Consider the following 26,388-nt stretch of genomic DNA (forward strand, 5'->3'; position numbering starts at 1 on the left):
AATAGAAGTGAATAGAGTGAATTATTAATGTATGTGTAGGTATAAGTCATTTTATTATAGATAAAATAAGACATATTAGAATTATATTATTACTACATATAAATATATGTCATTCTTTCTTATACCAACTAAAAAAAAGTGAGTTTTATAGATCAAAAGAGGGAGTATTAAAGTTATCACATGTTGCAAAAATTTTGAAGGGTAATATCATGGATGGCCACACAGATTTTAATTTGTTACACTGAAAGTCACTAAGGTTCTTTTTTCGTAACAAAAAATTTACTTTAACTTTACCTAAATTATCACCAAAAGTCACTAAATTATTGTTGCAAAAGAATCATGCAACTTAATTTGCCTTAGTTTCACATAAAGTCATTAAATAATTTTTTAAAATGAAAAAGTAATTTAACTTTTCATCATATAAAATGTCTCTTTTTTTCCCCTCTCAGTTGTGACTTCTTTGTGAAATGGGGAAATGGGGTAAAGGAAATGGGAGAGAATTACAAATATAAAGAATAGAACCCTAACAATAAGGCGATTGTTTAAATAGTTCTTCAATTAAAATATTAATATTTTCCAATTCTTTAACTATTCACATTAAATTCATCTTGTTTTTTTATTAAAAACAAGTCAAGTATCTTGTAACGATATGATATGCCCTTTAAAAAATGAAAATATTAGCCATAAGGTGTGAGTAAAGAAATGTCTCAACTCCAAATACTCACACTCCATTAATCCATTTATGTATACTATCTCAAAATTAAATTTTTAGTTTTATTTGCCACTTTCAATATATATAATAACAAATTATATATTAAAAATCTTGTCTGAATCTCAAAAATTAGGACTGTTAGGGGAGTAATATACTGTACGAGTTAATATTTTTTAAAATTGCTAATAGTCATTTGCATAAAATTAAAATTAAGAAATGCATGAAGACATTTTTGGTCAGCGGAAACTTTGGCTGACTCATTTTGTAAACATAAATTTTGGACAGATTCTTTAAAGAATCTACTGATGTGATGGCACTTGTTATTACTTAAGGGGTTGTTTAATTATCCAAAGATAATTTATTTTAAAATAAGTTATTGTTGGATTTAAAAGTGATTAAAGCGATCTACGAAAGTTTATCATGAAATTGATAAATTATATAACAAAAACTTATTCTAAAAATATAATATTATTATATGAAAAGTAATATAAAAAAAATAATTAAAATTATTGAGAGGATAAATCTTCCACACACTAAACTCTACATTGTGATGCTGTTGTTTTACTATGAGAATAAGAATCTTTAATTTATATCTCCGGTTTTTTTCTCTAAGGTAATAATAAATCAAATATAGAAGAAAATAATATTATTTTATTCTGAAAAAAAAAAGTTAAAAATATGTATGGTAATGTTCAAATTTTTTCTTTTAGAAAAAAATAAACTTCAAATCAGGTAAGAAATCAGAATAAAATCCTAACAGTTATATCGAAATAAGTTATTTCACCAAATAATTTATTCCGCAAAAATATTAAGACAAGAAATAAAATAATTTTAAATTATTATACCTTATACATGAAACCAAAACGACCGGTGCTCACTATTATATAAGCATTACATAAAATAGAGTTTCATTAACCATTCTGGTTGATACTCAGATTCCTCTTCATCATAATTCCACCAAAGTTTCAAAAAAGGCACGTGTTTTCTTCTTCATTGTATAATCTAATTTTTTTTTTATATGATTTTTGGATAATGGATATTTGTGCTTTTGGCTTAACTTTTTTAAAAAATACTTCTTGCCTTTTGTTCTTCAAGCTTCCTTTTATATACTAAGTAGGTTTTTAATTTTTTAAGGAGTGGGATTTTCTTGATTTTTGGTGTCAACAAAGATGGACATCACTCTAAGGCTAATGAATGTGTTTTTTTTCTTGATTTTACTCATATATTTCTTGGTAGATTTTTTCAAGAAAAATGGAGAAGAAGATAATAGTTTTGTAGAAAAAAGGGAGAATAGGAGAAAACCCACATTTTTCATCAAGATTACAGTTTTATTGAATTTCTCCATAGCTATTTCTTACTTGGGATTTTGTGTGAATGAATTCTTGAATTTGAGAGATTTTGTGTTTGAGGGTTCTGTTTTTTCTGTGATGACATGGAGTGTAGCAGCTGTAATTGCAGCCCATTCATTAAACAGAGAGAAAAGGTGGCCATTATTACTCATCCTATGGTGGGTATTTTCTAGTGTTTTTGACATAATTTTAGTCTCATTTCATCTTCTCAAACATTATAATATATATACAAAAGCCCCACATTTTCTTCCCAAGGCAAATATAATTGATTTTGCTTCCCTACCATTGTCCATTCTTTTATGTTTCAATGCCTTGCCACTACCAGACAACAAATACAATGAAATTCAACAGCCATTCCTTCAAAAACAAGATGAGGATGATGATGCATTTTCTAGTGCTAGTATTTGGAGCCTAATCACATTTAGATGGCTTAATCCACTATTTAACAAGGGTCGTGAAGAGGTTAAGCTTAAAGTAGAGCACATACCTTTAATTCCTCACACTGACACTTCTAATGAAGCTTCTTCTTTGTTGGAACACGCGCTTCGACAAAAGAAAGCTTCTTCTTTCTCCCTCCCTGATGCCTTACTTCGTATGATTTGGACACCACTTGCCTGTAATGCAGTTTTTGCAGGTAATTTCTTGATTTTTTATTTTTCAATTAAGCAAAAACTTTTTTGTCTAACAAACTAAACTAATTTCATGCTTCTCTTTTGTTTATGTAGGAGTTAACACAATTGCTTCCTATATTGGTCCTTTGCTGATAACAAGTTTTGTGAATTTTTTGTCTGAAAAGAAAGATGAGTCCAATTGGCAACAAGGAATGATGTTAGCCTTCATCTTCTTCTTTGCCAAAACAGTAGAGTCACTGTCCCAAAGGCAATGGTACTTTGGAGCGAACCGGATTGGTGTTCGAGTCAGAGCCGCTCTGATGGCATTGATATATAAAAGAACTTTGTCCATAAAGTATGGCGGAACAAAAGACGGGAAGATCATAAACTTCATCAATGTTGATGTTGAGAGAATTGGAGACTTCTGCTGGTATATTCATGGAGTTTGGTTGCTTCCTGTTCAGGTTACATTTGCCCTGCTGATCTTATACAGGAACTTGGGTGCTGCTCCCTCTATTGCTGCTCTTCTTTCCACCATATTCGTCATGGTGAGCAACACACCACTTGCCAATATGCAAGAGCAGCTCCACTCAAAGATAATGGAAGCCAAGGACGTGAGAATTAAAGCTACTTCAGAGACCTTAAAAAGCATGAGAGTCTTGAAACTGCACTCATGGGAGTCAACTTTCTTGAAGAAGCTGCTTCAACTAAGAGAAAATGAGAGGGGTTGGCTTAAGAGATACCTTTATACATGTTCTGCTGTAGCTTTCCTATTTTGGGCCTCGCCAACGCTCGTCTCAGTTGTAACCTTTGGTGTTTGTATCATCTTAAAAACACCATTGACCTCGGGAGCAGTTCTCTCAGCACTAGCAACTTTCAGGATTCTACAAGAACCAATTTACAACTTGCCTGAGCTCATTTCGATGGTTGCTCAGACAAAAGTTTCAGTTGACAGGATTCAAGAATTCATGAGAGAGGAAGATCAAAAGAAGTTAACAAGCTATAATACTCCTAACACTTCTGAAGTAGCGATCGAACTTGAACCAGGAGAGTATGCTTGGGGCACAAATGAGTCCAAGAAATCAACAATTAAGATAACAGACAAAATCAGGATAATGAAAGGGTGGAAAGTAGCAATATGTGGTTCAGTAGGATCAGGGAAGTCAAGTTTACTCTGTAGTATTATGGGAGAGATTCCTAGAATTTCTGGATCAAGTATTAAGATAAATGGTTCAAAGGCATTTGTACCACAGAGTGCTTGGATTCAGACGGGCACTGTTAGAGACAATGTTCTGTTTGGCAAGGAAATGAATAAAGCACGTTATGATGATGTCGTGGAACGATGTGCTTTAAAACGTGACATTGAGATGTGGGCTGACGGAGATCTAAATTTGGTAGGAGAAAGAGGAATGAACCTAAGTGGTGGACAAAAGCAAAGAATTCAGTTGGCCAGAGCTATTTATAGTGATTCAGACATCTATCTGCTGGATGACCCTTTCAGTGCAGTTGATGCACAAACTGGAGCTCATATGTTCAAGGCAAGCTCTACATCCTACTTTTGTAGAATTCTTTTCAGTAATGTAGTTGCTCTTATTGATGTGCTATAATCCTTCATCATATTGCAGAAATGCTTAATCCAACATCTACAAGAAAAAACAGTTGTTTATGCCACTCACCAGTTGGAATTTTTAGATACTTCTGACCTCATCCTGGTAAGTTGAAATTATCTTAAGCTATTGGTTTTCAGGTTGATCGAAACAAACTAGAAAAGTATATCTTAGTTTTTATGCTCACCTGATATTGCTTAGGTAATGAAGGACGGAAGAATTGTTCAATCAGGAAAGTATAACAAGTTGATTGCAGATCCGGATGGTGAGCTACTAAGGCATATGGTGGCTCACAGTAAATCATTAGATCAAGTGAACCCTTCCCAAAAGTGCAGCTGCTTAACCAAGGGTAAGCATCAGAATAACCAAATTGAAGTCGAAGAGTGCTTTGAAGATCTTACCTGTGACAACAGGATCTTAGGAAGAACTCAGCAGGAAGATGCAGTATCAGGTCGAGTTAAATGGAAAGTCTACTCGACCTTTGTGACCTCGGCGTATAAAGGGGGCCTTGTACTTCCGGTCCTTCTATGCCAAGTTTTCTTCCAGGGACTGCAGATGGCAAGCAACTACTGGATTACATGGGGAACAGAAGAAGAAGGAAGGGTAACTAGCGAGAGATTAATTGGAATATTCGTGCTGATGTCAGGGGGAAGCTCTCTTTTCATCTTAGGAAGAGCAGTTATGCTTTCAACTATCGCAATTGAGACTGCTCAGAAACTCTACATTGGAATGATCAAATCAATCTTCCGAGCACCCTTGTCATTCTTTGACTCCACTCCTTCCAGCAGAATTCTCAATAGGGTGAGTGTAGCAGCTGAAATGATCTACTTGTCTTGAAACGTGTCTATATTAAGTTCTTTGTTTCTCAAGACATGACTTTCTAGCTGCATCTATACTGAACTTTCAAGTTTTGTTTCTTTCTTGTCAGTCTTCTACGGACCAAAGCATCGTGGACACAGATATTCCGTATAGATTGGCTGGACTGGCATTTGCGCTTATTCAATTATTGAGCATTGTTGTCCTTATGTCCAATGTTGCCTGGCAGATCTTTTTTCTCTTCCTTCTGATACTGGCCCTCTCCATGTGGTATCAGGTAATAAGAAGCTCAACCTGAAGTTACTTTTGGTCCCTATTTACTTTTAACTGCCAGAAAATTATTGGAACTCAAACAATGAGTATTTTACTTCCCATAAAGATGGCCTTAGTGCTAATGATTCAGTTCTTATTGCAGGCTTATTACATTACCACTGCTAGAGAACTGGCAAGGATGATTGGCATTCAGAAAGCTCCAATCCTACATCATTTCTCTGAATCTCTCAACGGTGTAGCAACAATTCGTTGTTTTAACCAGGAAGACCGATTCTTGAAGAAGAATTTAAGTCTCATCGATGACTATTCTCGTGTTGTCTTTCACAACTCTGCTACAATGGAATGGCTCTGTGTTCGAATTAACTTTCTCTTCAATCTCATATTCTTCTTTCTTCTCGTCATCCTGGCACACCTTCCACGAGAGGCTATAGACCCCAGTAAGCTTTTATTCTTCTCCATTTCCATTTTCCATTTCATGCATCCTGTGTAGCACATCCCCAGGCAGTTAATCAACGAAATTCCAGGCAGTTTCTCTGGTGATGCATGACTAGACATAAGAAAAAGATCTTACCTTAAGAACTTACACAAAGTGAGGAAGTCAAATATATGATAACAACTTTTTCTTTCTCTCACTGTGATAAATGGCTTCAGTGTGTGATGTGACATGTTTCATCTGTTTGCAGGTTTAGCAGGACTAGCAGCTACCTATGGCTTAAATCTTAATGTTCTCCAAGCTTGGGTTATATGGAACCTTTGCAATGTCGAGAACAAAATGATATCAGTTGAGAGAATACTTCAGTTCAGCGACGTTCCTAGTGAAGCTCCACTGATAATTGAAAAGTCCAGGCCAAAACCCGATTGGCCTCTAAAAGGAAGAATTGAAATTAAAGATCTTCATGTACAATACAGCCCTGATCTCCCAAGAGTTCTAAAGGGTATAACCTGTACCTTTCCAGAGGGAAAGAAAATTGGTGTGGTTGGAAGAACAGGAAGTGGAAAGTCTACTTTGATCCAAGCTCTCTTCAGGGTTGTCGAACCATCTGAGGGATGCATTCTTATCGATGGAATAGACATTTCCAAGATTGGTTTGCAAGACCTGAGGTCTAAGTTGAGTATAATACCACAAGATCCAATTTTGTTCCAAGGAACAATTAGGACTAATCTTGATCCATTACAACAACATACAGATCAGGATATCTGGGAGGTAATGTTATGAACTTCTTTTTTCTTTCGACTAAGTATGAGACTTTGTAACTTACTACGATATACCGTTCTGTATTATGAGCAATCTCACATGACTTTGTAACTTACTCTAAGAATGACTTCATATTTCAGGTCTTGCAAAAATGTCATTTAGCTGATATTGTAAAGCAGGATCTAAGGCTTCTTGATGCACCAGGTACTAATACTAGGTTCTGTGGTCTGAACCCACCTTTATATTCAAAATACACAACATTTGGAATGGGAAATAAATGATCAAGAATTTTTCGTTGCAGTTGCAGAAGACGGAGAAAACTTGAGCGTGGGTCAAAGGCAGATTGTGTGCCTAGCTAGGGTATTGCTACAGAAAAGGAGAATATTGGTACTTGATGAAGCTACTGCTTCAGTGGATACAGAGACGGACAATGTCATTCAGAAAACTATAAGAGAAGAAACAAATGGATGTACAGTTATAACAGTGGCACATCGGATACCCACAGTAATCGATAATGATCTTGTTTTAGTTCTTGGTGAAGGTAAAGATACAGGACCTAGCTCTAGCAACTCAAGCGCACACACAAAAAACACAGCATAACATTAGTAGTGGCAGAACCATAGAACAGCTGAGAATGCACACACGATATTATTCGAAATGTATTATATTACCTGATAAAATTTGTCTCATTTGATGCAGGAAACATTCTTGAGTTTGATACTCCTAACCGGTTATTGAAGAACAGTTCTTCAGCATTTTCAAATCTGGTGGCAGAATTCTTGCGGAGATCATCCAAGGGGTTAACCTAAAAGCATAGCACTAGGCACATTTGATAGTACATCTAGTTTAGATCATCTATAGGAAGGAATGACCAATTCAAAATCTGCCATTGTATAGTACAGAATCATAAACTGACATCAAAATTGAACTGGAGAAAATGCAGTAAGTTGAGCAGTCACTTCAAAAAGTATATTTCTTGTAACTGCCAACCAAAGGTGACATGAACTCTGCAAGATATGTAGAGTGTTTTATTCTTAATCCCCAACTCATAGTTCATGTACTTAGAGGAGCTATTTTCATGTAGACTGTTTTTTCTTGATCCCTAACTCTTTCTTGTTATTTGTATCATTTCTTGTCTGTTTTCCATCAGTTTATTCTCCTATGAGCTAACTATTCCCATAGCAACAATCACATTGCTAAGAATGACAAAGGCCAACAGAGCTTATATAAAGTTCAACCGAAACATAGATATAGTAAAAGGGAGTACGTACAATAACTTATGTGACCATCAACTCTTCATTTCATCCATTATTTTATATTTATGTCTTGAAACTTATGTAACATTTGAATCATTCATTAGCAAATTTACTACCCACTATCTTCCTATATCATCAACTATAAATAGTGTGGTGTTTCTTTGTGTTGGTAGAGGAGAAAAAACAACAAGAGAAGTACAAAGAAAATAAAAGAGAGAAAAGATGAGTAGTATTTTATTATGTTTATATTGAAACTAGAAGAATGTTTTTACTATTAAAGGAAAAAATGAAAATGCTTAAATTGAATTAACTTGTGAACGCCAACTATTTCATCAGATATTTTTTATCTATCACAAACATAAGTACTGAAAAATAACAAGTAAAGCAATGATTAGACAATGTTTTGAAAGTCATGTAAAATAAATTTTTATTTATTGTTTCAATTTGTTTGTCCTATTTTGATTTGACACCGGATGAAAAATGTATTGTATGATTTAATTATCGAAAAGGGATATACCTTCTTTGTTTAATAAACTAAAAAGGAAAGTTAGATAAATAAATTAAAACGGAAAGGTCTATTATTACCCCCTAGTAGAATGAAAACATTCGAGAGGTCTCAAAATGGAAAATGTATCATATATTAAAATTGGGCTGGAAGAAGTAATAAATGTATTGTACAATGGACATTATAATTCAATTATTCAAAATTACATTGTTTAAGATAAAAGAAGAACAGCTACACGATCAAATTGGAAGTAATTGTCAAGAAAAGGGAAGGGGAGAAATAGAACAAAATAAACTTTAGAATCTATGTTCGAAAAGAATTTCTAGTAATTCAAATTCTTAAATATTCTAGCGATAATAAATGAATCTAGCTAATTGACCTTGTATGTCCTCACATGTACATTGTAATTTTCCGGTTAGGATGAACCCCACTCATACTGATAGCAAAAATAGAGAGAGGCAGTAAACGTGGAAAGAAATTTGCTTGACTGATATTTTTCAATGCTGCTACTGCAGCCTTTTTTATGGCAAAATAAAACACAGACTTCGACTAAAAAAATTAGGAATTAGCATACAAAGCTTTCTCCTAAAAACTAGACGTATAAAAACAACTTCCTAAAGACCAGGACAAACCTATCAGATAGGAGTCTTATTTACTACCAGCTCTTAGTGAACTAACAGGACTCTTTTAAACACCCTGGCTCCGCAATTTGACAAGTCATTTCATTGTTTGAATCACAGGTGAACTATTTCTGCATTTACGCCATTGCTTCTGGGCGTCATCTCATGCAACAACTTCCTAAATTGAGCAATGTCACTCTAATTCACCTTGCTCTCGTGGTTATCAAATTCCCCATGAACCAACGACACATCAAGGGGATAAATTTATGGTTTCTGAGTGATGAAGATGATGTTGTCGCGGAGAAGTAGAAGGCTTTAGTCTTTTGAGAAGCAACCATGCATCAGAGGCAGAGCACCCCTGGTTCATTTCAGTAGCAACTGGAATTGGAGATTCTTCATTCAAATGAACAAGCATTGTTCCCTGCAAGACACATTGTCCAAGACATTTTCATGAACAGAGGCCAGAGCATATCTTTGAAGTACTAATTTTACGAGATCAAAATCCTTCAGCAGGTAACAGCTTTAAAGTCAATAACAATTGAGTTAATAATCATTTGTATTCTACTATTTTTTTCATGTTTCATGTACTCATGATTTATAAAAGGATCAATAATATGGGGTTGACACAGTTTATTAATCAAATACATGCATCGTCATGCCATTAAGACCTATCCCTGGACGCATATTTTTCACTTGGAGAGATGTGGTTGCCCTGTACTTCTTGATCCAACAAACAAATATGAACTTAGAAGATTCATGTGGAGTTCTCTATAAACAAAATTTCCTTCATGGATAGCAGTGAAATACCTCAAAATTAATCAAGAATTTCTGGAAACATTTCAGTGTCTCCTTCGTGTCACTGACTCGTTTTCTATCTGAAGAACTAAGAGCAGCATTTACCTCTGCAGGAGAAAAGCCTATTTTTTCCTGCACAAGCTGAAGCAGAAAAAAGTTAAACAATAATCAGATTCTGACAGTCAGGGGGTGTCCAGTCTTCAATAACTTACAGCATGATCTATAAGGATCTCAGAGATTAGGCTGCCATCATCAACATAAACCCGAAGCTCGTATTTACTACTCTGTTTATACTGAAATCCCTTCACACCAGTAAGAAAGCACTGCAGATTAAGGCAGATATCAGCTTCTTATTAACATGAAGATAATTCTACTTCGTAATCCCAACTTTTTGCACTAAAAATAAAAATAAAAATAGAGTTCACTGTTTTGTGATAATCTTAATCGAAATGGCTAATTACCAACTCTAAATGCACAAAAAAATCAAGACAAGGCACAATGATAGGCTGATAGCAAATGAACCAGAAATGCATAAAATTACGCAGCTAGGAAGAGGGATGCCAGTTATGGGGATTTTCTTGATAGACTGCAATTTGCCATTGGCTTAAGAAAAAATCCATTCCTACTTAAGCAATTTGCCATTGGAATTTCAGTCTTGTATTTTCATTATATTAATTTATAGAGATTATTCTGCTTGCGAGTATCTCCAATTGATCCATACAAATCATAGCCAAGTGGAAAAAGACCCAATTACTAAGGGTAAGATAGAAGAACGCAGTGAATTTTCTATATGGCAGCATCAGAGAAGTTGATATCACGAGGGAGAGCAAAACTTACCTTAATTTTTCCTGTAACAGTGGAAGCACTGCCATGCATACCAGCCTGCTTAGCTGACAGACTAGCTAAGTAAGTGAAAGGGTTTTCCTTTGCTCCAGAAAGTATATATGGATGGTCCAATTCATCAACCAAATCAATTTCATCAACGTCAATTGCTGCAGTAGACAATGTATCTGGTGTTACATCTTCATAATGGAAACTATCACTAGAGACACGAATGCTTCCTCTGCTCCTGCTACTGGCAGGTGTGGCAGGGTCACTTCTAATATCTGACAAAAGTTCCTCCACTTCCATGGAAGAAGAAGATGAAAGGACAGGGTCATTATGTTCCCTTCTAATTGGAACATCAATGCCTTCGGTGGTCATGTCAGCCATATGGATATCCTCTGCATGACTAGCTGCATCAGATGAAAAGGTAGGTCCAATGTTCCTATTGAATGGGACAGAAACAGCTGGAGTAGATGGGAAATTAGATTGAGCCTCTCTTCTATAAACAGGAGTGGTGAATGACGTAGAATATGGTAGCCCAGATGTAACGGGATGAATTTCTTCAGTTGCAGTAGTAGCACTGCCAGATGTTCCTGCACCCCAAAGAGAGAGATTAAAAGAGAGATACCTCTGTTATTACAGTACATGTCACATGAGTGATATCTGGTCCAACGAGCAAGACCAGGGACGTAACCGTTCACCACAAGATGATACAAGAGGCTATATCTAGAACTTATTCCAATTTAAATATGTGAACCAATCTTTTATCTTGTAGCACTACCTTAGCTATCACTGTGGGATAAATGTTCTGCAAACTAACACTGAAACTAGAGTAAAAAACCCAAAAACTAAAGCTTCAAACACAAACTTGTGCGGAGAGAAGCCATCAAAAGGGAGCAATCTGACAAAATATCAGCTTCTCTCTCATACTAAAAGTCAGAAGACCAGCACCAAATAACCCAAAGTAGCACACAAATTGTTTTTCACATTGAAAGCAACACCAAAAACAAATGAACATGCAGTACATATACAGTATATCCTAAACTAATTGCAAAGAAGCTCTTTAGGGTGTCAAAGTACCTCGTTCATGAACCTGAAAATGCATATTTTGTCTTGAGGAAGTATCAGAGTGCTCTGGAACAGTAACACCTTCTCGTGGCCATGCAGCAGCGGTAGCTCTAGTTGCCAAAGGAGGAACCACGCCAGACCTTGTTCTGGCATTGGGCATAGACGAAGTAACTAAATAACCAAAAGTGATGAGGTTGTTTCTAGCATAACACTAATAAATCATGACAATACACCTTATTCACTCATTTGTAAACCAAATCCTATAACTGAGCAACAGATATTAAGACTTCACTAGAAGGTCAAGAAACAAAATGGACGAGGAAGGAGGAGGACAAAGTACCACTTTGCTAAGGTTCAGAGAAACAGCTCTTAACTTTAACCTTTAAGTCAGGACCATCAGAATATCTATTTGACCCTTAAGAATACCCCTGAAGAGACTTGAACATCAACTACTACACCATAATCCATGTTAGTTGGGGACTTGGGGTAGACTATTAGAATCCTCGTTTGATAACATTCAAATATCCAGTCAGCTAGGGTCCTCTAATGCTAGCACTGACCATCAACCTCTGCCATTCAAGTGAATTCAACACTTGTATAAGGCATCTACCAACAATATCAGAATTTGGTAATTAGGTTCAGACAGTAATGTTTTCTTGGTCCTTCGTCATACCTTTTCCCCCTCGGTGGCTTATTTATTTCATTAACTAGCCGCTTCCTTGCTTCTTCTAACTCTTCCACCATCCCACCCAGAACTTCAATAACTTCAGGGACCAACATCAGAATTCCATGCCTAACATGAACATGACAGATAGCAACCTGCAAAATGCAACAGCAATCTATATGAATATGAAAATAGTTTTGTGACGAATGCTATTCTTATCAATTCTCATCTTGTAAATAATACTTTAAAAGCTACTTGACAAACTAATAAACAACATAGTAATTGCTAATTGGTACTCCTTAAATATACCTTCAGTCCAGAAGGAGACAGAACATCGAGGTCTTTTATAGGCCTGTACTCCATCCCAAACACTCGTTGAATACCATCAGTCATGGACAATTTCAGACACCTCTTTATTCCAGCAGCTACTTTCTGATACCTATCTCGAAGAGGACAACTGATATTCACAATCTCATCTACCTTGAGGGAGAAGGGGATGAAACACTCAAGTAGTCAGAGTCACATTAAAGGTATAGGCTGACCAAATCTAAGGAAGCTTCTGGTACATTAAATCTAATTGCAAGAGATGTCATATTTAACTACCAACCTCTCCAAAATGGTTTCAGTAAGCAACTGTTATGAAACAAATTATGTGATTGAACTTTGATTTTCAAACCCAAGAACACGAATGAGCCTCTTCTCACTAATTGCCTTTTACTTCTTTTCTGAGGAGATAGATCAACATTTTTTAATAAATTTGGAACTTTTCTGTTGACTAACTGCTTGCAGAAAGTAATGAAGTTTTCTTGATAACTCCATAACTTTCTGATTTGGCTCTTAAGTTTTAATGTTACAAAGAAGAAATTATACTTTGTTTCAAATAAATAGGAGAAAAAGGAGCAAACAATAGAAGCTCGTTAATACCACAACTAACTGATGCCCGTTTCCAACTTCTTTCTCAGCAAACCAGTTCCTGAAATGCCTTCCCAAATAGTTCTAAGAAGTTCACGAAATTGTGAGCTACTTTCATCAACAAGAAAATAAGATAAGCTACTCATCCATGTGCATATTGAGCTTTCTTTAAGAAATTTCTTCCACAAAACATAACAAAACTAAAATATATAAATTCTCCTCGATGCACATTTAAAGAAGCCCCGTCCCTTTTGGTTACCCATATTAGATATTGTCTTCCAACCAGCTTTATATTGTGTTAAACCAATGTATTAGATAACTAAATAAGTTATTGAAGTCAAGACTCACATAGGTACTTCCATTTTAAAGAAATGCAACTAAAAGGATTCCTATAATAACTTCAAACAAAACTTGACCAAGATGTCAAGTCATAGCCTTTCATTTACAAACATGAAAGTCGAACTAATTCAATTTATAAAAGACAAATCAACAAACAACTTCAGCTTTTTCAGTATCACCAATGTGTTTTACAAATGTACTACACCCCAGCAAGTTGCTCCATGGTTACTCACCAATTTCAAAGCATTGAAACAACCTCCATGCAAAAATGCAAGAGAGTCTTGTACTAGTACCCTCAAGAGTAAGTGATAAAAATTTTAGATTTTGTATCAAGAGAGCAGTATGAGATGAGGGACATTCCCAATTTTCCTTACTTTCACTCTCCCCACCTCATTGCCGGTAAAGCTTTATTTTTTTTTAAATAAAATGACATATTTAAACCAAAATAGCAATAAAGTTCATCAGCATTTAGATTTCCACTATACCTGAAGAACAAAGGGCCCTTTAAGATCAACCAAATGCAGCTTGTGAACGTCCTTTGGAAGCATTCCTGCACCACAAAAATTCATATCCGAGTACAAAAACTGCTCGAAACAAAGTTTCGCCTTCGTCGTATCATCCAATCCAGAAAACTCTCCTACTACTGATCCTTCAAGTCCTCCAACACATGATTCTAACCATTCCCTCCGCAATCTTAGCCCTAATCCTTCCAATGCCCGACCAATGCCACAATCCGCAGCTCGTACAACTTCAGAAACGTCGACGTTTGGCTCACGATTAGGTGTAGGGTTCTGGATGGGAGAATTTAGGGTTACTGATTGGAAGTTAGTAGACGATTCTAGAATTTCAATTTCTATGTTGTTAGGATTTTCATTTTCTTCATTGCCGCCGGCGAATTGCTGAGGCTCGTCGTCGCCGTCTTCTTCGTCGGAGGAACAGATGATTTGGTGGCGTCTTCTGTTCATTGTTTTTCTGAAAAAATTTCCCTCCAAATTCTTTTGTTTGGGCTTTTTGTTCAATTTACATTGGAGGATTGAAGCAATTTGGGCTGAACAGTGGACTTTCTTAGTCTAGCCCGATTTGTTTTTGAGATATCTGATTTGATCGACTTATGCAAATATCCATTTTATAGCTCAAAACTTACATTAAATGACTTATAGCATCCGCTTGACCTATGCATAAATTTTTAAGTTTTTATTTTAATTGTTATAAAGCATTTGTATTATATTGAATATCTATCATGTGGAGTCCTTTTTAGGATATGGTTAAAGAATTTTACTTGGAGATACAGTGCTCTTCTTCATTATAAATTCATTGATCAAGAGAAATAATAAATCTTCTATTCTTTTCTCTCCAGTTTCTTATTCTTATTCTATAGTTTTATAACACGTTATTAGCACGAGACTTTAATTTCTCAAAAGTGAAAGGTTAGATTTGAAGAATTAATAAATGTATTATTTATTCTTTTGTTTTTAATTTTAATGATCAATCTTACAAAACTAGAGTTCACTGCCCTTCAAAGTTCGGGCATGAACTATCTCTCATGAGTGTTGGATGCTGAAATCTACCTTGATGCAATGGGTCTTGGAGCCACCATAAAAGAAGAAAATAAGACATCAAATCAAAACTGTGCACGAGCAATGATATTCTTGCGTCATCATCTTGATGAGATTCTGAAAATCGAATATCTGACAGTTAAGGATCCACTTGTTTTGTGGAAAAACCTAAAAGAAAGATTTAACCACTTGAAGATGGTGATACATCCAAAGGCACGATATGATTGGATGCATCTAAGGCTACAAGGCTTTAAGTCTATACATGAGTACAATTCTGTCATGTTCAGAATCACTTCTCAATTGAAATTATGTGGAGAAATGGTTAGTGAGATTGATATGATGAAAAACACAATCTTCACTTTCCATGCCTCGAATGTGCTCTTGCAGCAACAATATCGAGAGAAAGGTTTCAAAAAGTATTCTGAACTATTTTCTCATCTTTTGTGGCCGAGCAAAATAATAATTTATTGTTGAAAAATCATGAGAATCGACCTACTGAATTTGAACCACTTCCTGAAGTGAATGAGGCGTACGCCTACCATGCTAAGCGTGAAAAAGGTCGCGGTCCTAATCGTGGTCGCGGACGTAGACGTGGTCGTGGTCGTGATTATGGTCAAGAACATAATTCTATTCCTGGCATTAATCATTCATCAAATAAAAAGAAAAAAAGAAAGCATGAGAAATGTGAAGCAACTAGGGAATGTTGTTTTCGATGTGGTGGAAGAGGTCATTATGCACGTGATTGTCGTACTCCCAAACACTTGGTTGAGCATTATCAAGAATCACTAAAGAACAAAGAGAAAAATCCTGAGGCAAATTTTATCTCTGAAAATCAAGTTGACATCATGCACTTGGATGTAGCAGATTTTTTCGCACATCCTGAAGGAAAAATAGATCACTTAATTGGTGATGGTTCTGTGAACATGGAAGAGTGATATTTTTTTTTGGTAGTATTTATTAATAAACTAGTGAACTTAGCCGCGCTTTGCGCGATAAAAAATTATTCGTTAAATCTGCTAAATAATTAATTTTTTGAATAGTTAATTATTAAATATATTTCTAAAGATTCTTTATAGTCTTTAATCTAAATATATCAAATTTTAAGTCTTAATTAAGTTTATTATTTGTACTTAAATTTTATATCTTTTGTAATTTGAAATCGCTTAAGAATTTTTGAAATTATAAAAAAAATCCTAAATTTATTCTCTTTATTTTAATAAGAAAAGTAAATTTAATGTAATAAGTTGAACTCTTTATGAAATTTAAATTTAATTTAATAATATAATATTTAATGTAAATATAGTTTTTTTCTAATATTTATTCTTTTCCTTCAAAAGTATTATACTTCCGTTTAGTAATGAATTTTTTTTTCATCTTTCACTAAATCTTAGATTATGAAATGTTTGTAAATCATTTTCTATCTTGATTAATTTTACTACGATTATAATATACTGCCTATTATTTATATAAAAATGAATAGATTGAAAGATAAATAGTCTCAATTACGTAAATAATATAAAGTATTCAAATAAATTAAACCCAAATTATATATATGTATTAACTAAAATACAACTTTAAACTTACCTATATTTTAGTTACAATTTTCTAAATTATTCTAAAAGGTAAACATAAATAAAAATTGTGAAATTTCCTAATCCTCAAAATTGATTTCATTATTCAAAATAAAATATATACAATGTTGAAACCATTAAAAAACCTTAAAAGATAATAAATAAAACGATTCAAGTCTTCAAAGTTAAAATTAATATACCAGAAATTTCAATAATATTATTTAGTGTAGGTATAAATTATAATTAGATAAATTAATCAAAGAATCCTTGTTGGAGTACCAAAGAAAATTAAAATAAATTAAAATTAAACAAATAAACAAAATAATCTTTGTAGGAATACCAAAGAAAATTATCCTAGCCTCTAATTATTCAATTTGTACACACTCTCAATGTTCACTACACCATTTGAAGATTAATGGACATAAACATTAATGTAGGGTTCCTTTTCCTTGTGAGTTTATGAAAGTTAAACTTAAATATTGTCATATGTTCATCTTGTCTTCCATTATAAATAATAAAGATTATTTTTAAAAAATGCGCAAAATAATAAGTACACTAAAATCATCAATAATGAGGAAAAATGCAATAAAAACAAAAAAAAAAAGAACAAAAAAAATATTGTAAATAAAAGACATCAAACAAACTGAAATAAAAAGAGTAACATGAGTGAAATATTGTACTCATCAAAATTGAATTTGAATTTCCAAAATTGTCATATACTCGTCTACTCGTCCACACTGTTAAGTGTTAACAATAGAAGTTAGTCATAAATAATCTATATATATATATATATATATATATATATATATATGTATGTATGTATAAAATGAGACATAATCAAAGTGATGTACCTTGGTAACTCAAATTAGATATTGTTCTCATTGAATTTGAATTTTCAAAATTGTCAAATGCTCATCTTATCTTCCACATTGTAAAAGTTAGTAACAAATAAATTATATAATATAAAATTAGAAATAACCAAAGTGATGTACTTTAGTATAAATATGATAAAAAAAGGGAAAATAAAATAAAAAATTCTTGCATTGGTGAAGATGACATGGTTTTAGTATTTATAGTAATCCATAAATTCTTAACTATTGAATAAATAAATTAAAAGAGTAATGGAGTAATCAATACCTACAATTGTAACTTATATTGGTCATTAGTGTCTTAATTATAATTTAGTAATACTTTTAAGAAGGAATAGAGAAAGGTTTAAATATTTAAAGGGATAAATTGTAACTTATATATACCTAAAATAATAAAGGTATTAATGGAGGAATTTAAAGAGAAATAATGAATAGAGGATATTTATTTAATTTAACTAATATATCAAGATAAAATTAAGAGAGAAAAAAAGCTTTAAAAAAAATAAAATATATAAATTCTAATGCTGGCCTATGAGGGGTGCCACATCAGCACTTTCATATCCAGATTTATATATATATATATATATATATATATATATAGATTTCATGTAATGATAGTTGTTTGCATGAGTATTAGTATTTTAAATTAGTTTAGTCGTTCATTAGCTTGTTCATTAATTCTTAATTAAATAATATATAATTCTGGATTTATTTATATGATTCTAATATGATAGAATTAGTCAAATACTAAACTTTATCACGTGTTTGTATTATATTAGGTCTCTAACTTGGTCTAATGTTAAAAACATAAATTCTAATATTAACTAGGATTTATCATGTGTTTGTACTATATTTGGCCTTTAATTTGATCTAATGTTAAAAACATGCAGTCTGTTATTAACTAGGATTAAATAATTATTTTATTTTATTTTCCTAACAACTCGTTTTTTACTTAGAGGAAACAATAAATTAAGGCTCAATTTTTAATATTTAATTATTAATTTATTCTTTTGAATATATTGTACCCTTTTGACAACACTAATATTTAATATATATTTATTTTGTGTATGTCATTTCACGTGAAGATATGGATAATTCTAAGAACATATTATCGAAATATGAAGATATTTGTTTGATTGATTCTGGTACAACACATACGATATTAAAAAATAAGAAATATTTTTCTCATTTAAGTATATGTAAAATAAATGTTACTACAATTTTTGGTAGTACTAATATGATTGAGGGTTTTCGAAGAGCCATTGTAATTTTGCCCAAGGGAACTAAACTCATCATTAATAATGCTATGTTTTCTCCAAAATCTAAGAGAAACTTGTTGAGTTTTAAAGATATCCGTGAAAATGGTTATCATATCCAATCAATGGATGAAATAAATCTTGAATATCTTGGTATCACCAAGAATGTCTCTGGGCAGACATGTGTTAGAGAAAAGTTCTCTACTTTATCTTCTGGCTTGTATTGGACAAAAATTAGTGCATTTGAGACACATTTTATAGTAAATAAGAAGTTTACTGATTCCAATACATTTGTACTTTGGCATGATCGTCTAGGACATCCTAGGTCAATAATGATGAGACGAATTATAGAAAATTCGAATGGACATCCTCTAAAACACCTAAAAGTTCTTTTAAATGGTGAATTTTTTTTGTACTGCTTGTTATCAAGGCAAATTATTTGTGAGACCATCACCAATGAAAGTTAAGATTGAGTCCCCTGCGTTCTTGAAATCTATACATGGGGATATTTGTGGACCTATTCACCACCTAGGGGTCATTTATATATTTTATGGTTCTAATAGATGCTTCTTCAAGATGGTCTCTGTAGCAATCCAGAAATAAATAAATTAATTAAGTAATAGGTACTTAAGGTGATTTAATTATTAATCAAAAATCTGAAAATTTTAAGGACATAATGGTCCTTTTACGTATTAATTAAAATAAATCAGATTTGTATTAATCTAATTTAAATCCTATTTGACTAAGTCTTGAATTTAGTCTCTTAATCCTAGTAACACTCTATCTCTCTCCCACATTCTCCATATCTTTGTCTCACGTTGGTTTTTGCCAAAAATTTCAAGAACTGAAAATACAACAAGAGTTAATCACACTTGAAGAACTCACAAGAATTTTTAAGTAAAAGAAAAAGTAATCAAAACGTCAAGGCTAAGAGAGGTTCGTCGAGTGAGGTGTACGCTGAAGTAAATTGGGAGTGGTTTGGAGGAGTTTTCCGGATATCAACATCAACGTTTGAACATCGATTAAGGTATGAGTTTCTTCTCTCTTGGCTCCTTTCCCAAGAGGCCCCTTATGATTCAAACTATTCATCTCGAAACTAAGGTTGTTCCCCGTTGCATGCCCCTGTCACTAGCCCCCTATGATCTTAGGTTGGGTATTCTTGCTGGTAGAATTTAGGGATACTTGTTTGTGGTGATGATCTCGTTTTGAGTATGTGTTCATGACAATGTGTTTATATTTTGTGTCTTTTGAGAATATGAATGTAAATACGTATGTATTTGTGCAAGATTGTGATCATGATTTTGAGTTTTTCATTAGCATGTTAATAGCATAGAGGTTATTCGTCTTTTATGTGCAATTAGAGGCTCTTAAAATCGTAATATTCACATGGTTGAAATGCTATAAATTCTAGTTAAAATAAATGATCAAATCATCCATCTAAACTTGTCTTAAGAGCCTTAACGAATGTATAAGAAATACATGTTAAATTAACCCGCAAAAATGATGTATAAAATTGTGGAGTAATGTTCGAGAACCTGAAAATAAGTTGTAGATGAATTCTGGAAATTTTGAACAAAAAAAAATAAAAAAATAGGTGAAGTCTGCAGGGATCGAACCCGAGACCTCACAAAAGTAAGCCTTAAATAATAATTAAAAAAAAAGGGTGCCATGCGTGGCTCGAACCTGGGAGCCGGCGAAATTCGCAGAGAAAAGAAAAAAAATGGGGCTGGGGGGAATCGAACCCTTAGCCCCTGTATTGCGCGAAAAAAAAAGAAGGAAAAGAAATGGGGTCTGGGGGGACCGAACACGTGACCTGGGGGGAAAGAGAAGAAGGAAAAAGGAAATGGGAGGCGTGGGATTCGAACCCACGACCTTCCGATACATGCGAAAAGGGAAGAAGAAGGAAGAAGAAAAAAAAGGAGGGCGATGTGGGGAATCGATCCCACAACCCTTCGATCGACTAGTAGCAAAAATGAGAAGCCAAGGAAGGGGAAATTAATTAAGGGAAAAGAATTGGGTCGTGGGAAATCGATCCCACGCCCCTCAGCAGCTCCCAAGATGGAATGTAAAAAGAAAAATAAGGAGGTTGTGGGGGCTCAAACCCCCAACCTTTCGGTTAATTAATAGTAAAAATTAAAATAATTTTTTTTTATCCTTCATGTGAATATTGAGATTTAAATTAGAATTCTAATTTAAATAGAAAATTAATTCTTTGATGTAAATATGGAGATTTAATTTAGAATTCTAATTAAAAATAAAATAGAATATTAATTCTTTTATGTAAATGTTAGAATTTAATTTAGAATTCTATTTAAAATAGAAAATTTCTTTCTTTCATATAAATGTTGAGATTGAAGTTAGAATTCTAATTAAAATAGAAAATTAATTGTTTAATGAAGATGTTGAGATTTAATTTAGAGTTCTAATGTTATGAATATTAGAAAATAAATCAATGAAAAATATAAATGATATCCAAGTGATTCAAGATTTGGGTTCCCGTGCCCAAACCTCCGTATTGATACATAAGTCGTACGTGAGTAAAATATTCAAGAATAATGCCATCTACTTAGATAAAAAATCAAGATCTTGGTAAATATACAAGATACATAAATCTTGTAATACATAATCTTAGGAAAATAAGAATCACTTAACGAATTATAAATGAAGCCCCATGACTTGTATGTATAGACACATAAGTTTAACATACGTTCAAGAATAAGTGAACCTAAGATATACGTAACGAAATGAAGAATGTGGTGACAATCATGATGTGAGGCTAATGTATATAATGAGAGCAATCTCAAATGAGCCTAAGTAAATGTTACCAACACGTACTCACCAATGAGAGTCTAAGATAATGAAGAGATCAGTCTCGATGAACACTCTAATGAAAATATTGAGTTTAAAACACTTAATACTAATGATGAGATGAGAAATCATCTATTGAGCTACGATGTCCTCATACTAGAAGCCAACTTCCATGATGTATGAGTTGAATGTAATGAAACTTTATACTGAGCACCGATAGGCTAGCTATGAGCGGTGATGCATTCTTTCGAGAAGGGCGGAGGTTCACATAACTCTCATGAGATGAGACTGTCCGGCTTGCCGAGTATGGGTCTCCATACATCTCCTAGTATTTGAACCTATATTGCCACTATAGGGATCTGGCGGGGTTAAATTTCCATATACGCTAGCATGTTATTGAATCACTTTTGTCGGTGATTCCACCTCTTTTCGGTGTGGGGCAGACACTGGATTTCATGATGCTCACATGATCTATGTCGGTTAAAGTTAAAGTTCCCAATGAATGAATGAGGCCAGCCTCAAATGAATCATATAAAGAAATGAATGATACCGAAGGTGTTATGATTGGACAATCAAGAGGTGAGCTAGATTCAGGTAATGACATTAGGTTGTTCCTGATCATTGCACAGCAAATCCGATGAAAGTCTTAAACTACATCCTAGGTATTGTTGGTGTTCACACTAGCCTATGAATGAATTGAATGAGGTACGTATGAATGGATGAAGTAGACTCTGTGTTTGCTAACGAAGACTCCCTGGTTGAGGTCCCATATGTTGAGCCCTCATTTTGGAAAGTCTTATTCATCTGCAGAAAATTGCAAATCAAATGCCAGACGCATTTACAGATTTGAAAAGGATTACTAAATTACATATTCCTGCAGAGAATGTCCCAATTCGAATTGATGTCCCTAAAGGACCATCCACTGGTGTCATAGCTAATGAGTCAAAAACACACCTAAAGCGTGGTATACCATTGGGGTCTAAGGATCAAAATCCTAGAAAAAGAAAGATTAAATGTCAAGATGACACTATGAAAGAATCTCATATGGAAGTTCAAAATTTGAATAAGTTTGATATTCATGAAAGAATCAATGAACTTGAAACTCAAGGAAATAATGAACTATCCATAAATTTAAGAGATGTTGAAACTAATATGAATCGATCAGAAATAGTGGTTGATTATGTCTTTGCATATAATGTTGCAAAAAATATCATGCAAGATAATGAGGATCATGAACCTCAATCTGTTATAGAATGTCGACAACGAAATGATTGGCCAAAATGGCAAGAAGCAATTCAATCAGAGTTGAATTCACTTGCCAAGCGTGAAGTTTTTGGACCTATAGTTCAAATACCTAATGATATTAAACCTGTTGGTTACAAATGGATTTTTGTGCGAAAATAAAATACAAAGGTATAAAGCACGCCTTGTGGCACAAAGATTTTCTCAAAGGCTTGACGTCAACTATGAAGAGACATACTCACCCGTTATGGATGCAATAACATTGCGTTATCTCATTAGTTTCACAGTCCATGAGTAACTTGAAATGCATTTGATGGATGTGGTTACAGCCTACCTTTATGGATCACTTGATAATGAGATATACATGAAAATTCCTGAAGGATTTGCGATGCCTAAATCATGTAATTCAAAATCTTGAGAAATATATTCAATTAAATTGCAAAGATCATTATATGGTTTGAAGAAATCTGGGTGCATATGGTATAACCGTCTTAGTGAGTATTTAATTAAGGAAGGTTATACAAATAATGCAATTTGTCCATGTGTCTTTATAAAGAAAACAATATCGAAATTTGTTGTACTTGCTATTTATGTTGATGACATAAATCTTGTTGGAACTCCAATAGAGATTTAAAAGGCAATTGATTATTTAAAGAATGAATTTGAGATGAAAGATCTGTGAAGGACAAAATTATCTCTTGGTTTGCAAATTGAGCATTTGACAAATGGTATTTTTGTTCATCAATCTGCCTACACAGAAAAAGTGTTGAAAAGATTCTGTATGGATGAAGCGCATCCATTAAGTACTCCGATGGTTGTTCGTTCACTTGATGTGAATAAGGATCCATTCTGACCCTCAAGAAAAGGATGAAGAAATTCTTGGTTCTAAAGTACCATATCTTAGTGCAATTGGTGCACTAATGTATCTTGCTAATACTACAAGGCCTGATATAACTTTTGTTGTTAACTTGTTAGCAAGGTATAGTTCTGCTCCTACTACGAGACATTGGAATGGGATCAAACACATTTTGCAATATCTTAAAGGGACAACTGATATGGGCTTATTTTATTCTGTTAATTGTAGCCCAAATCTTGTTGGTTATGCTGATGCAGGATATTTATCTGATCCACACAAAGCTCGATTCCAAACAGGCTATGTGTTTATATGTGGAGGGACTGTCATATCTTGTAGATCTAGAAAGCAGTCCATCGTAGCCACTTCATCTAATCATGCTGAAATAATAGCTATTCATGAAGCAAGTAGAAAATGTGTGTGGTTAAGGTCTATGATACATCTCATTCGAGAGAAATGTGGTTTGAAATGTGATAAAGTTTCCACCATTTTATATGAAGATAATGCAGCATGTATAGCACAACTTAAGGGAGGATTCATAAAAGGAAATAAAACAAAACACATTTCACCGAAACTTTTCTATACACATGAACTTCAAAAGAATGATGATATAAATGTGCAACAAATTCGTTCAAGTGACAATGTGGTTGATCTATTCACCAAGTCTCTACCAACTGCAACTTTTAAGAAGATGATGCACAAGCTTGGAACATTAGGGGGAGTGAATACGCGATGTACTTTTTTTCCCTTACGAGGTTTTGTCTCATTGGTTTTCCTTGTAAAATTATTAATGAGGCAGCTTAGATGTGTATTAGTTGATATGTGTACTCTTTTCCTTACTAGCTTTTTCTTTTCTTAAAGTTTTTTTTAGTAAAGTTTTTGACGAGGCACGTCATTTATGAATTAGACATTCAGGGGGAGTGTTATAAATTATTTGTATTATAGTAAATGTCTACATGTGGAGTCCTTTTTAGGATATGGTTAAAGAGTCCTACTTGGGGACCAAGTTAGATTTCTCCTATAAATAGAGTGTTCCTCTTCATTATAAATTCATTGGGATAATACCCAATTACCCCTAGCCTATACCCAAAATCCCTACGACACACCTTATCTTTGATGTGGTCCTATTACCCCCTCCAACTTTTTTTTAAGTAATATATTACCCCTTGCGTGCCTACGTGGCAAAAATAATCTGCAAGGTCGATTTGTTTGTTGAAAACTTCGTGATAATATGAAAATAATTATTCTAATTTTCAGTGATTTCTTAGCGGTGAATTAAGTGTATCGATTTTGAATAGTTACTTTGATGGGATATGAGATATGGCAAATTTGATTATTTTGGATATGATTAATTTTGATTAAAGAATAATCAATTTCATAATTTTTGAAGAATTTTAAACACTTCCGTTCCCTCAAGTTTAAATCATTCTAATTAAGAGTTGAATTTGAAATTCAAGAATTTCAAGATCAACTAGTTATAAGGATATTCTTTTAAATTACCTTATTTTGGCGATTATTTGAATTTTGTACATAATTTTTTAAAATTGGCAAAAATAAACCTCGTAAATGTATCATTTTAAACAAATTAGACTCAAATCTAATATTTAATCATATACTATTTTAATTTTATAAATGAAATGTTAGAATTTCATCTAGTATTTTTTATAACTGACTAAGATTTAAATCATTTTCTTACATTTTCTCTTAATATTTTCATTTTACTTAAAAGTAAAAGTATCATTAGATTATAGTCTCAAAATTTCTTAAATTAAGTGAAAAATAAAAATATGATAATTTACTAAATGATAAAAAAAATTAAAATGTCTTTAATGTATTATATATTGATTAAAAATACTTTTCTTTCACTTATTGCAACAAGTTTATCTTTTCTTCACCTATTCGATAAAACATATCTTTAGCACAATATAAATAGCTTAAAAATATCTTACTGCACAATATAAATAGCTTAAAAATATCTTACTCCACTTATAGAAACAAATCTCGTAAAGTGTTTTTATGCTTAAACAAATCTCTTCCATCTATTTTTATTTATCTTGTATTGATTTAGTACATGCATCCCGTAAAAAGCAATGAATAAAATGACAATTATATTATATTACTCTTTTAAATATAAAAACTCATGATTAATATTAATGATAAAAATCACTTAATTTCTCTAATTGAATAATAAAAATAATAATATTTAATAAAATAGACAAATAAAAATAAATACAAAAGTAATTAAATATTGGAGTCAACATTAATTAATAATTATTCCAATTAACTTTTTGAAAAGAATTAGGTCATACATACAGTCTGTAAGGTCCCTCTATGACTCACTTTACATGTTAAAAATGAGAGGGAAATTAACATATGCATGATATTTTAGGTAGGCTTGATATTTAAATGAATTTAAATTATATATATTATTATCGTGAAATATTTTTACCTTATTAAATTATCCAGAAGATATTTATAAATACACATATATAAATTATAATAATGAAAATTAAACAATTCACTAATTTTAATTAAAAACAATTATTAATATAATTTTTTTTTACACTAAACGATATACTCATATACTCGTGCAAATAAAGGAGTGACCAGGTTTAATGAACCTATAAAAAGGTACTCCTTGTCTAAATATTAATCAATTAATTTTCAAGTTGAAGGTGATATATAT

General features: G+C 33.0%; 3 protein-coding genes across 6 annotated transcripts; 2 read left to right on the plus strand and 1 right to left on the minus strand.

The window, feature by feature from the left end:
• The first annotated feature begins 1,584 nt into the window (after nucleotides 1-1,584).
• Nucleotides 1,585-7,669, plus strand: LOC101257768 (putative ABC transporter C family member 13). The gene is made up of 10 exons (XM_004239130.5): nucleotides 1,585-2,695; nucleotides 2,787-4,210; nucleotides 4,298-4,384; nucleotides 4,481-5,080; nucleotides 5,208-5,372; nucleotides 5,511-5,805; nucleotides 6,052-6,572; nucleotides 6,704-6,767; nucleotides 6,865-7,104; nucleotides 7,263-7,669. The coding sequence occupies exons 1-10, from the start codon at nucleotides 1,882-1,884 to the stop codon at nucleotides 7,370-7,372; spliced, it is 4,320 nt and encodes a 1,439-aa protein (XP_004239178.2). The 5' UTR covers nucleotides 1,585-1,881; the 3' UTR covers nucleotides 7,373-7,669.
• Nucleotides 7,670-8,817: 1,148 nt separating this feature from the next.
• Nucleotides 8,818-14,670, minus strand: LOC101258067 (recQ-mediated genome instability protein 1-like). 4 transcript variants are annotated; one of them, XM_069297917.1, is made up of 9 exons: nucleotides 14,033-14,642; nucleotides 13,221-13,292; nucleotides 12,606-12,776; nucleotides 12,306-12,451; nucleotides 11,645-11,778; nucleotides 10,577-11,157; nucleotides 9,952-10,062; nucleotides 9,752-9,871; nucleotides 8,818-9,365 (listed from the first exon to the last, which is right to left on the minus strand). In XM_069297917.1, exons 1-9 carry the CDS (start codon nucleotides 14,510-14,512, stop codon nucleotides 9,195-9,197), a joined length of 1,986 nt encoding a protein of 661 aa, XP_069154018.1. In that variant the 5' UTR covers nucleotides 14,513-14,642; the 3' UTR covers nucleotides 8,818-9,194. The 4 variants fall into 4 exon arrangements, with proteins under 4 accessions (XP_069154018.1, XP_069154017.1, XP_004239179.2 ...); XM_069297916.1 differs by having other exon boundaries at nucleotides 9,752-9,880; nucleotides 14,033-14,641; XM_004239131.5 differs by lacking the exon at nucleotides 13,221-13,292 and having other exon boundaries at nucleotides 9,752-9,880; nucleotides 14,033-14,670.
• Nucleotides 14,671-15,124: 454 nt separating this feature from the next.
• On the plus strand, nucleotides 15,125-16,038 carry LOC138348617 (uncharacterized). The gene is made up of 2 exons (XM_069298167.1): nucleotides 15,125-15,509; nucleotides 15,623-16,038. The coding sequence occupies exons 1-2, from the start codon at nucleotides 15,125-15,127 to the stop codon at nucleotides 16,036-16,038; spliced, it is 801 nt and encodes a 266-aa protein (XP_069154268.1).
• The last annotated feature ends 10,350 nt before the right edge of the window (nucleotides 16,039-26,388 follow it).

This window comes from Solanum lycopersicum, chromosome 5 (assembly GCF_036512215.1).
Source record: "Solanum lycopersicum chromosome 5, SLM_r2.1".
In the NCBI taxonomy this organism is placed as follows: domain Eukaryota; kingdom Viridiplantae; phylum Streptophyta; class Magnoliopsida; order Solanales; family Solanaceae; genus Solanum; species Solanum lycopersicum.